The following is an 11,837-nucleotide window of genomic DNA, read 5'->3' on the forward strand; positions in this document are numbered from 1 at the left end:
ATTCTGGTAATGGAAGAGTCGAAATCTTGACTTGGATGATGATATCATCGATATGTATATCTGTCAAAACTCAACTATACAAAGTACTGTTTATTTCACTATACTTGTATTTATACTTCCAGAAGGGAGAAAATGTCTTGAAGAAGATGCAGGTTAAATCTAAAGCTTCATTCTTAACTATAAGATTTAAAACAGACCCTTGTTAACAAGCAGGTTTAATAGTCAACAGGAAAAAATGTTTTCTTTTTCTGAAATAATTAGCTTAAAAAATAAACCTTGGAGACATAATCTTTTTTAAACTTTTCTGATAGTAAATTATACATATGTACTAAATTGCAGTTATAAATTGTCACAAAAATTAACATCAAAATACACTTTTTCTCACCAGCATGGTGCCTGTGTAAATGCAATGGACTTGTGGCAATTTACCCCTCTTCACGAAGCAGCTTCTAAGAACAGAGTTGAAGTCTGTTCTCTTCTCCTGAGTTATGGTGCAGATCCAACATTGCTGAATTGTCACAATAAAAGTGCTATAGACTTGGCTCCCACACCACAGTTAAAAGAAAGATTGTCATGTGAGTATAGGAATCATGAATAGTAACATACATTTCTCAAAGCTGAATTCCTGTTTATTTGGGGGAATATTTGAGTATATTTAATATGAGTAATAGTTAATATAAATAATGTTTAACTTACTTAATAATTTGGAAGCTAGTACTTACGCTAAATGCTGTTAAAATACAACTATTCATTCTTTGAAAACAAATTATGGGGGCTGGGAAGGTGGCTCAGTGGTAGAGTGCTTACTTTGCATGCATGAGGCCCTGGGTTCAATTCCTCAGCACCATGTAAGCAGAAAAAGCTGGAAGTGGTGCTGTGGCTCAAGTGGTAGAGTGCTAGCCTTGAGCTAAAGAGCTGAGGGACAGCACCCAGGCCCAGAGTTCAGGCCCCACAACCAACAAAAAAAAGAAAAAGAAAACAAATTACGCTTTTTTATACGTATTATGGTATACTTTTGAAATGAAAGTTTTTAGATTTTGTTCTTTTAATATAACTTTCTAGTTAAATCTGCTGCTAAATTAAAAATGTTATTTGTAAGATTTTTACCATATATAGATATAGATATATAGTCCCTGGGTCTTAATATTTCATATTCTTTCATATTTTACCAAGTTCTGTGGTTTTTGTTTATAGCTAAAATAGATACAGTGAGAAATAACCATCTAATTAAGATGTAGTATTATTACTACTTATAAATGGGCAACTTGAATTGGACTCGTTGTGGAATGAAAATGGATTAAAAGATGGTTTCTCAAGTAAAAGAGAAACTTTGCTAAAATACCCTCTTTAATTTGCTCACTGTAGATGGTACTTGGCAATAGCCAATTTGTCAAGTCCGCAGTTACCTAAGAGGTATGAGAAAAGCCATCTGCTACTAACATGCTGTTAGTGTAGGGATAATTAACACCCTTTCTCTCCTTTTTTTTTTTCAACTAAGAAAAGTTCTATGTTTTAGAAAATTCTCAGAACACTCTAGTCTAAAAATATATTGCAGTATTGTAGGTATCTCTGGATCATTTATGAAATAGAACAGACCATGATTCTACATTGGCTTAAATCTATCTATATCTAAGAATTAATTCAGCCATAATTGAAGGGAACTGGAGTAGCACTGTCTGCTTCTAGAAATTATATATAGAAAATACCTGTACAAGGGGCTGAGAAGGTGGCTCAGTGGTAGAGTGCTTGCCTTGCATGCATGAGGCCCTGGGTTCGATTCCTCAGCACCACATAATCAGAAAAAGTCAGATGTGGCACTGTGGCTCAAGCCGTAGAGCGCTTGCCTTGAGCTGAAGAGCTGAGGGACAGCGCCCAGGCCCAGAGTTCAGGCCCCACGACTGACCAAAAAAAAAAAAAAAAAAACCTGTACAGCTTTAGTCTAGCTATTTGGGGAAGTTGTTTTGATATTAATTCCAGGAAAGTTACTATCTGTTACTATGGAAATTGAATTAATTTGATAATTCTCACATAGATTTAATGCTTCTTCATTTAGATGAGTTTAAAGGACACTCGTTGCTGCAAGCTGCACGGGAAGCTGATGTTACACGAATAAAAAAACACCTGTCTCTGGAAATGGTCAATTTCAAACATCCTCAAACTCATGAAACAGCATTGGTAAAGTTTCAGACTTAAATTTTATTTATTATATATGTATATGTAGCTTTGGGGAGGGGAGGCATTGGGTTTTTGTTGGGGTGGTACTGATCTTGGGAAATCAGGGTCTAGGTTCTGTCTCTGAGCTTTTTTGCTTAAATCTAGCATTCTACCATTTGCATCTCAGCTCAGCTCCACTTCCAGTTTTTTTTGTTTTTTGTTTTTTGTTTTTTTGTAAAAGAAGGACAGGGATTTTATTTATTTTTGCCAGTCCTGGGGGTTGAACTCAGGGCCTGGGCACTATCCCTGAGCTTCTTTTGCTCAAGGCTAGCACTCGACCACTTGAGCCACAGCATCAGTTCTGCTCTTTTCTGTTTATGTGGTACTGAGGAATCTAACCCAGATCTTCATGCATGCTAGGCAAGCACTCTTACCACTAAGCCACATTCCCAGTCCTTTTTTAAAAAAAAAAGATGACTTGGCGATGAGTGTCTCATGGATTTTCCTGCCCCAGATGGCCTCAAATTACAATCCCCAGATTTCAGCCTCCTCAGTACATCGGATTACAGATGTGAGCCACTAGCCAGCTTCAGACTTAAATTTTTAATTACAATAATTAACAACATGCCAAAGTAATCATTATGATCTATTCTAGTAATGGCGCTGTTTTAAGTCTGTGATTTTTGAGAGTTAAAGTAATGCTCACATATGTATAAAGAAAAAGATAAGGGGTTGGGAAGGTGGCTCAGTGGAAGAGTGCTTGCCTTGCATGCATGAGGACCTGGGTTCAATTGCTCAGCACCACATAAGCAGAAAAAGCCAGAAGTGGCGCTGTGGCTTAAGTGGTAGAGCTTTAACCATGAGCTGAAGAGCTAAGGGACAGCTCCCAGGACCAGAGGTCAGGCCCCATGACCAACAATAATATTATTTGCTATTTAAGGAGGCTTTAAAAATGGAAAATCTTATTGGAAGTGGCGCTGTAGCTCAAGTGGTAGAGCGCTCGCCTTGAGCTGAAGAGCTGAGGGACAGTGCCCAGGCCCAGAGTTCAAGCCCCATGACCGACAAAAAAAAAAAAAAGGAAAATCTTTGTAATAAAAATAATTGGAGCTGGGCGCTGGTGGCTCATGCCTGTAATCCTAGCTACTCAGGAAGCTGAGATCTGAGGATCACAGTTCAAAGCTAGCCCGGGCAAGAAAGTCTGTGAAACTCTTATCTCCAATAAACCACCAGAAAACCGGAAGTGGCACTGTAGCTCAAGTGGTAGAGTGCTCGCCTTGAGCTGAAGAGCTGAGGGAAAGCGCTCAGGCCCAGAGCTCAAGCCCCACTACCAAAAAATAATAATAACAATAATAATAATAATAATTGGACTCCACTAAAAATATTGAAAACTGAAAAACATACCAATAAATTAAAACTAAAATAAAACCAAAATTTATTTCAAGCTTAAAGTAGCCCAGCACCAGTGGCTCATGCCTGTAATCCTAGCTATTCAGGTGGCTGAGATCTGAACGTTCAAAGCCAGCCCATGCAGGAAAATTCATGAGACGCTTACTTTTAATTAATCACTCAAAGGCCAGAAATGGAACTGTGGATCGAGTGATAGAACACTAGCCTTGAGCAAAAGAAGCTCAGGAACAGTCCCCAGGTTTTAAGTTCAAGCCCCAGGGCCTGTGCCAAAATAAAATAAAAATTAAGTAAATTAAAGTATGTTAAATTAATACTCAAAGAGGTAATATTTCTATGGTAAATTGGGGGTGATGGTACATACCTGTAGTCCCAGCACTCAAGAAGCTGAGACAGATTGAAAGTTCAACACCACCCTGAACCATGTAGCAGGATCCTCACAAAAACAAAAGCAAGAAAAAAACTTCTTGGGAGGATTAGAGGGGAGTAGTTGTGGAGGTGGGAGGGAAAGGATGGTAGGGGGAAAACAAAGGAGGAGGCAACAATGCTCAATAGGAAATGTACTCATTACCTTGCTCATGTAACTGTAACCCCTCTGTACAGCATTTTTGCAATAAAAAAGTACAAAAAAAAAAAGAAAAAAACTTTCGTGAAACTATAATAGATATAAGTTATGAAGTCCAAGGAAAGCAACCATAACAGGGATACATGATAGAATATAGAAGTAGGTAAGTGTAACTGAGTCTATCTTAAAAGTAGAAATTTTAAGGGAAAATCAAGTCCTTTTATATCAGTCACAAGAATGTGCTTTAGATGAAAATAACTATAAACATTTTGTTTCTTTTTACTGTTTTTAAAAATCATCTGAGTAAAATAATAACAAGGCTGCAGACTTGGGAAAATTTCTAGTCTGAATACCTAATACAGTTATCTTCTCATGTGCAGGGTACATTTTTTCAAGACCCTGTGGATGCCTAAATCACAAATACTACTGAACACTACATGTAGTGTGGTTTTTTTATGAATACATACCTATGGTACAGTTTGTAAACTAAATTATATACACTAAGAGATGGTAATTTAACTGTATCTCTCAGCAGCCTGAGCATATATTATTTTTTCTTTTTTCATTAGGCCTCATTAGACTTTTCACTGAAAAGAAGTACTTTAAAGCTTCTCTTTGACATACCAAAATTGCCAGCATCACTACTTTTGCACTTCAGGGTCATTTATTAAGTAAAATAAGCATTACTTGCTAACATTGTCAAACTGATGATAATTAACATGGCTGCTAAGTGAAAAGCATGTAGCATCTTTAGCTCATATATGCTGGACAAAGATGTGTCATATCTTAGGCAGGACCTATTGCCAGATTTCATCACACTTCTCAGACATGCACATGCTTTAAAACTGAAGGGTTGAGTCTTTTAACCCCCATTTGCCACGTGGTGAGCAGGAAATGTTTCTCTTTTTCTCTGTCTTTCTACTTTAACTCTGTTAAACTAAAATAAATCCTTGGTAAAACTTCAAAAAGGAATTTCATGAGTTTTATTTCTGGAATTTTCTGCAATCACAGTTAACTATAGCCAACTGAAACCAAGGAAAGCAAAAGCACAGGTAAGGGGGGACCATTATACTAGATGATGTTTCCCCCTAAATAACCTGTTATTAAACAGCTTTTGACCTTAAAATAAGAAGCTTATTAACTTTAAAATGTACTAGGGGCGATTTTGATAGTTACAGGGCAGGAACAGTTTCTGTTTAGTTTTCAGATTGCAAGTCCTGCTCTAGGATCTTGCAGAGGAGTAGGGATGTGATAAATAGTTCTTAGAAATATACTTTGCGTTTTCTCTATATGAGGTAGGGTAATTACCCTTAGCAAAGGAGCTGTGTTTACCAATTAGATTTGATTTTGTATGGTTGAAAGGAATGGTTTTGGTAACTACAACAGTATCCAAGAATAAACCTCCAGCCGGGTTGGAAAGTTCTTAAGATTAAGAATATATTACAAGCCAGGTTGGAAAGTTCTTATGATTAAGAATAGATTATGAGCTGGGCACTGGTGGCTCATACTCCTAGCTACTCAGGAGGCTGCAATCTAAGGATTGCAGTTCAAAGCCAGCCCAGGCAGGAAGGTCCATGAGACTTATCTCTAATTAACCACCAGAAAACTGGAAGTGGCCCTGTGGCTTAAAGTGTTAGGGCACTAGTCTTGAGTTGAAGAGCTGATCAGGGACAGCACCCAAGCCCAGAGTTCAAGCCCCAACAAAAAAAAGGAAGGAAGAAAGAAATTATGATCAGAACAGACATCATGAATACTGTATACTTAGATATAGAGAAGAATTTTACATAAAAATGAGCCAGATACAATGATGATAACATAGTTCAGCAGACTTAACACTGATGAGCAATCCTAAGTCTTTCACTCCTATCTGATGTAAGAAAAAAAAAAATGAGCCAGAACTTTTTTTCCCATGGATTTTCACATTTCAGGTTTTGGTTTTTTTTTTTTGCAAATTCTTTATTGTGATTAAGTGATTACATAATTTCACAAATTGTACAGTATTGTGGGATAGTGATGCTTCGTTAAATTCACAAACATTTCTAACTTTCATGGGGCAGATTGTCTATCATGATCTATAAAGTTTATGAGGTCTATGAGCTTTAACCATAGTTATTTCTTCCACATCGGGTGATATGTACATTCCTTTCTTTTTGCATAGTGTCAGCTGTTCCCTTTTTCCCACTCATTCCCTCCCTCCCATCACTGCCATTGAGTTGCTTAGTTCTTTTTGATCAATGTCCAATGCAGCTGATGGGTCCCATTGTTGTACGATTTTCCCCTTATTCCCTCTAGTTCTGTGTCCTCCTCCTAGTTTCCTCCGGTGTGCATATACATACCATGTGTGTGATCAGCAGCATGAGGTTATTTAGTAGTGATTCGACCAGATGAGTGGAAGTCCTTTGTTTCTCAAGTCTTGTCAACTTTGTCGTATCACCTTAAGTTTTGGATTTAACATCTACTTATCAGGGAGACCATGTGCCATTTATCTCTTTGCTCTTGGCTTACCTCACTCAACATGATTTCTTCTAGTTCCATCCATATCCCTGCAAATCCCATTATTTTGTCCTTTCTAATGGCTGCATAATATTCCATTGTATATAGATACCACAATTTTGGATCCATTCATCTGGGGTGGGGCATCTGGGGTGTTTCCATATCCTGGCTATTGTGAACATGTTCATGTGTCCTTGTATCCTGGTTCCTGTTGTTCAGGATAGATGCCTAGGAGCAGAGGGGCTGGGTCATAGGGGAGGTCTATATTTAGCTTTCTGAGGACTCTCCAGACTCCTTTCCAAAGTGATTGTATAAGTATACATTCCCACCAGCAGTGTAATAGGGTTCCTCTTTCTCTGTATCCCCTCCAGCATTTGTCATTGGCTGACTTCAGGATGTGAGACATTCTGATGGGTAAGGTGATATCTCAGGGTTGTATTTATTTGCATTTCCTTTACAACCAGGGATGGTGAACATTTCCTCATGTGTTTCTTTGCCATTTTTATCTCTTCTTCTGAGAAGTCTCTCTTTAGTTCCCTTGCCCGGTTAGTAATTGGTTTGTTGGGTTTGGGAGGAATTAGTTTCTTGATTCTCTGTGTGTACTGGATATTTACCCCTTGTCTGATATATTGCTGGTAAATACTTTTTCCCAGTTGGTTGTCTTTCTAGCTTGGTTGCGATAGATTTAGCTGTGCAGAAATTTTTTATTGTAAGGTAGTCCCATTTGTCGAGTCTCCCTCCAATTTGTTGTGACCCTGGGACTCTGTTCAGGAAGTTCCTGCCTGTATCTATAAGTTCAAGTGTCTCTCCTACTCTGTCCTGCAGTAGTTTCAGAGATTCAGGTTTAATGTTAAGGTCTTTGATCCATTTTGAGTTGATGTTAGTGCATGGTGATAGGCTGGGGTCCACTTTTAGTTTTGTGCATGTGGCTGCCCAGTTTTCCCAGCACCAGTAGTTGAGGAGGCTGTCAGTTTTAATATACATACATTGACTTTTAGAGATTTAATCAGTATTCAGACTTAATTGAATACCTCTTGTTCATGAAGTCCAGGATATTGAGGTTGTAAAGATACAAGCCATGACTGTACTTACATTGTTATATTTATTTATTGAACAAATTCCTCTTTCCTGCCTCTTTCCGCTTGCTTGCTTGCTTGCTTTTCTTGCTTTCACTTCTCTTCTCTTCTCTTCTCTTCTCTTCTCTTCTCTTCTCTTCTCTTCTCTTCTCTTCTCTTTTCTTTTCTTTTCTTTCTTTCCTTTCCCTCCCTCCCTTCCTGCCTCCCCTCCTTCCTTCATTCCTTCCTTCCTACTTTCTTTCTTCCTTTCTTCCTTTCTTCCTTTCTTTTGTGCCTGTCATGGGGCTTCAACACTGGGCTTGGGTACTGTCCCTGACCTTTTTTGTTCAAGGCCAACACTCTACCACTTGAGCCACAGCTCCACTTCCAGCTTTTTTGGTGCTTAATTGGAGATGAGTCTCATGGATTTTGCTGCCCAGGCTGGTTTCAAATGTTTAGATGTTCAAATTTTAGCCTGTTGAGTATCTAGGGTTACAGGTGTAAACCACTGGCACCCAGCATCTTTTCTTCTTTGATTCTTAGAGATTCTTTATCCTCAAGCCTAGAATATATCATTTTCTAGCATTGTACCAAACAGGTAATCCAAGGTTCTTACTTTGTTGCCACTAGTTGAGAGATAAATACCATTTGGTTTAACAGCGGTTTTATCAGTGTTCTTAAGCAGGGAGAATTCAGAACAGAGAAAGAGAGTATGGGATCTTGAACTCAGGGCCAGAGCCAGGCAGGGCCTTGGCACTGTTTAGGGAAGAATGAATTCAGAGCAGAGGGGTAGAAAGAGAGAGAGAGAGAGTGTGTGAATCCATGCATGCGTACATGTGTATGTTTGTGTGTGTTATGGGGTCTTGAACTTGGCCTGGGCACTGTTGCTAGGCTTTTGTGCTCAAGGCTAGCACTCTATTACAACTTCACTTGCACCTTTTTGTTGGTTAATTGGAAATAAGAATGTCAGACTTTCCTTACCAAGGTGGCTAAACCAATATTCTCAGATCTCAGTCTGTTGAATGGTTAGATTTATAGATATAAGCCACCCATGCCTGGCCCAGATGAATATTCTCCATGTAAAGCAACCTCAGCCTACGCCTGGGGAATATAGCTCAGACACTTCCTAGCATGTGTGAAGCCCTTGGGTTGATCATCAACACTGAAAAGAAAAAATTCTAAACAAAGCACAGACACCATGCAATATGAGAACCATAAAAGATGATTGGTCACATTACATTTCTGTCACAACAGTAGCAGCTTTTTCAACAATAAAGAACAAAGTTTGTCAGAATATCTAATAGTGGGTGTCATATAGTTAGTTCATAGGGTTTTCAGAAAAGTTTTCCAAGAGCAGTTAGCTCAAAAAAATAAAGAAGTTGAACTACTTGATTACTCTTGATTAGAAACACAAGTTCCTTGTTTTTCTGTATTGTGACTCGAGCTCAGTATCCAACACTTTTGCTCATTGATTGGCACTCTACTACTTGAGCCACGCCTCCAACACCAAGAAACATGAATATTTTAAATAAAGTCATTTACATATATTCTTTGATTAATGCTGCAATTTAAATTATTTAGCATTGTGCTGCTGCATCTCCATATCCTAAAAGGAAACAAATATGTGAATTGTTGTTAAGAAAAGGAGCAAACATCAACGAAAAAACTAAAGAGTAAGTATACTTTTCATACTTAAATATTATTGATATTTTGGTCTTCAGGAAATATACTCATTGGCTGACTTTTTCTCTTTAAGATTCTTGACTCCTCTGCACGTGGCATCTGAGAAAGCTCACAATGATGTTGTTGAAGTAGTGGTGAAACATGAAGCAAAGGTATATTTCATTTTTGGTAATCTTTGGTAATTCAATACATTATTTTTTATTTAGCAGGTGACTTTTTGAACTTTTTTATGAGGTTTTGTTTTCTCTTGATCTACACTTAAAAACAGTTTCATAGGTAATTTTTTTCTATATTTTTTGCTACAAGATTTACATACTAATTACATACATATTCTTTCTTCTCCATTCCTTTTAACTATATCCCATTGGCCAAAGTCATCCTTAAGTACTCTCACTTTTATTTGGAGGTGGGAGGTCAGGTGGTATGTGTCTGTGTATGTGCACACACATGTTTATATTCCTGGTGCTAGATTCAGATCAACTTACACAATGCAACTTGAGCCATACCTCCAGTCTGGCATTTTATGGAATAATTGGAGATAGAGTCTTGCAGACTTTGCTGCCTGGCTTGCTTCAAACTATGATCCTCCAGGTCTCAGCCTCCTAGAGTAGCAAAGATTACAGATGTTGACTACCAGTACTCAGCTCTTTATTTAACAGTACATATTCCAGAATATATCCTAGCAAGAGACATGCTGACTAGTCTTTTTCTAGTTGTCTTTTCTCACCTGAATCTTCCATTCCTTAGTTACCACGATAACTCCTACTTGCCACAGAAATAATCTTTGTACCTTCTGTTATTTCTGTAACTAAGCCAAAGAACTTGAATAGAAAGAAAGAAATAATTTAAATACTTTAGTTAAAAACAATGTATCTGCCCATCTTGATTAATGTTGTTTAGCATTTGTATACAAAGCATTTATTCACTGAGTAACTACTTCCACTAAGGCTAGAAATCATTATTTCTTTTTTTTTTTTTTGGTCCGGTCATGGGGCTGAACTCTGGGCCTGGGTGCTGTCCCTCAGCTCTTCAGCTCAAGGCTAGCGCTCTACCACTTGAGCCACAGTGCCACTTCCGGCTTTTTTCTTTTTGCTTATGTGGTGCTGAGGAATCGAACCCAGGGCCTCAGGCATGCAAGGCAAGCGCTCTACCACTGAGCCATCTTCCCAGCCCAGAAATCATTATTTCTTATCCCGGAACTTAAAAAATACACAAAGCAGAAACAATAGTTAAAGTGTACTACATAATAGAAAAAATGGATAAAGGAAGAATAAAGAAACAAAGACTTCATTTCCCTGGAATAGTCCTTGGGATCCTTTCCTAATCAGATTTGGGGGAGGGTTGTTTTTGTTTTGGGTTTTTTTTTTTTTTTTTTTGCATTAGTACTGGGGGTTGAATTCTCTTTTGGCTTTCTTGCTCAAGGCTACTGATCTACTTTCTGAGCCATACCTCCACTTCTGACTTTTTGCTGATTAGTTAAGAGATAAGAATCTCACAGACTTTTTTCTACTTTTTCTACTTGGGCTGGCTTCAAACCATGATCTTCAGATCTCAGCCTCCTAAGTAGTTAGTATTACTGGAGTGACCCATCCATACCCATCCCTAACCAGGTTTTGAAGAATAGTTTTATCTTTCCTTCCTTGGGTCTCTACTCAAAGAACTACTTAGAATTTTCCAGTTTCTTTTTCTGTTACCTTTCACTGTCCTAATCTCACTTTGATTTGGGGGAGTTCTTGATAATGTGCGAATCTTGGCCTTTCCTGTTGTAAATTTTTCAATGAAATAAACGTTTATTTCTGCTTGACTGCTTGGCATATCTCATTTGTCTCTCTGTTCTGTACCTTCATTGATTACTTTTTTCATACATGTGGTGTGTTACTTGAAGAGTATATTCATACATGTTTAAAATTGATTTTTTGAAACTCAAAATAGTCTTGACTAGGGTGACTGAGCACTCAGTTTTACCCAGGACTTGGAGATTTCCAAAAAACAGGATTTTCAGGAAGTGGTGCTGTGGCTTATTTGGTAGAGCGCTCTCCTTGAGCTGAAGAGCTGAGGGACAGTGCCCAGGCCCAGAGTTCAAGTCCTACAACCAACCAAAAAAAACCCCAAAAAACAAAAAAAAACAGGACTTTTAGTGTAAAAGCTAAAAAAGTCCCGGGCAAACTAGAACAAGTTGGTCACCCTAATCATAACACAGTGGTATCCAAAACTGTTTTCAAGTGATGTTTCTCATACTGACGTGAAATCTTTCAGATTCTAAAAGAATGGAGAATGGCTATTCATAGTCTAGTTTTATGTTCATTGTGGTGTTTCTATTTCTGATTTCATGAATATGAATCAGCCAGTATCTAAAAATGTATTAGTGGATACTGGGTTGATAACTGAAGAACTTAATTTCTCAGCTATGTTTTGAATTATATCTATGGTCAGGAAGCAGAATTAAGGATGGAATAGGGTTGTACAAGTATTTTTTTTCTTGT

The 11,837-nt window shown here is 37.9% G+C and overlaps 1 protein-coding gene and 1 non-coding gene across 4 annotated transcripts in view; both read left to right on the top strand.

The window, feature by feature from the left end:
• The window catches only part of Tnks2 (tankyrase 2), an 88,744-nt gene that overhangs the window by 35,169 nt on the left and 41,738 nt on the right, over positions 1–11,837 (top strand). For 2 of the 3 annotated variants that reach the window (XM_070021186.1, XM_070021188.1), the window contains exons 8-11: positions 389–575; positions 2,054–2,175; positions 9,253–9,344; positions 9,428–9,506. In XM_070021186.1, the coding sequence (XP_069877287.1) occupies positions 389–575; positions 2,054–2,175; positions 9,253–9,344; positions 9,428–9,506 (480 nt within the window). The remainder of the gene's footprint in view (positions 1–388; positions 576–2,053; positions 2,176–9,252; positions 9,345–9,427; positions 9,507–11,837) is intronic. The other variant, XM_070021187.1, reaches the window with a different exon arrangement.
• Positions 5,920–6,002, top strand: LOC138826249 (small nucleolar RNA snR60/Z15/Z230/Z193/J17). Its single transcript, XR_011371605.1, has one exon. It is a non-coding gene; the product is annotated as a small nucleolar RNA snR60/Z15/Z230/Z193/J17 (small nucleolar RNA).

Source organism: Dipodomys merriami, unplaced genomic scaffold, assembly GCF_024711535.1.
Source record: "Dipodomys merriami isolate MVZ:Mamm:240054 unplaced genomic scaffold, mDipMer1.0.p SCAF_14, whole genome shotgun sequence".
In the NCBI taxonomy this organism is placed as follows: domain Eukaryota; kingdom Metazoa; phylum Chordata; class Mammalia; order Rodentia; family Heteromyidae; genus Dipodomys; species Dipodomys merriami.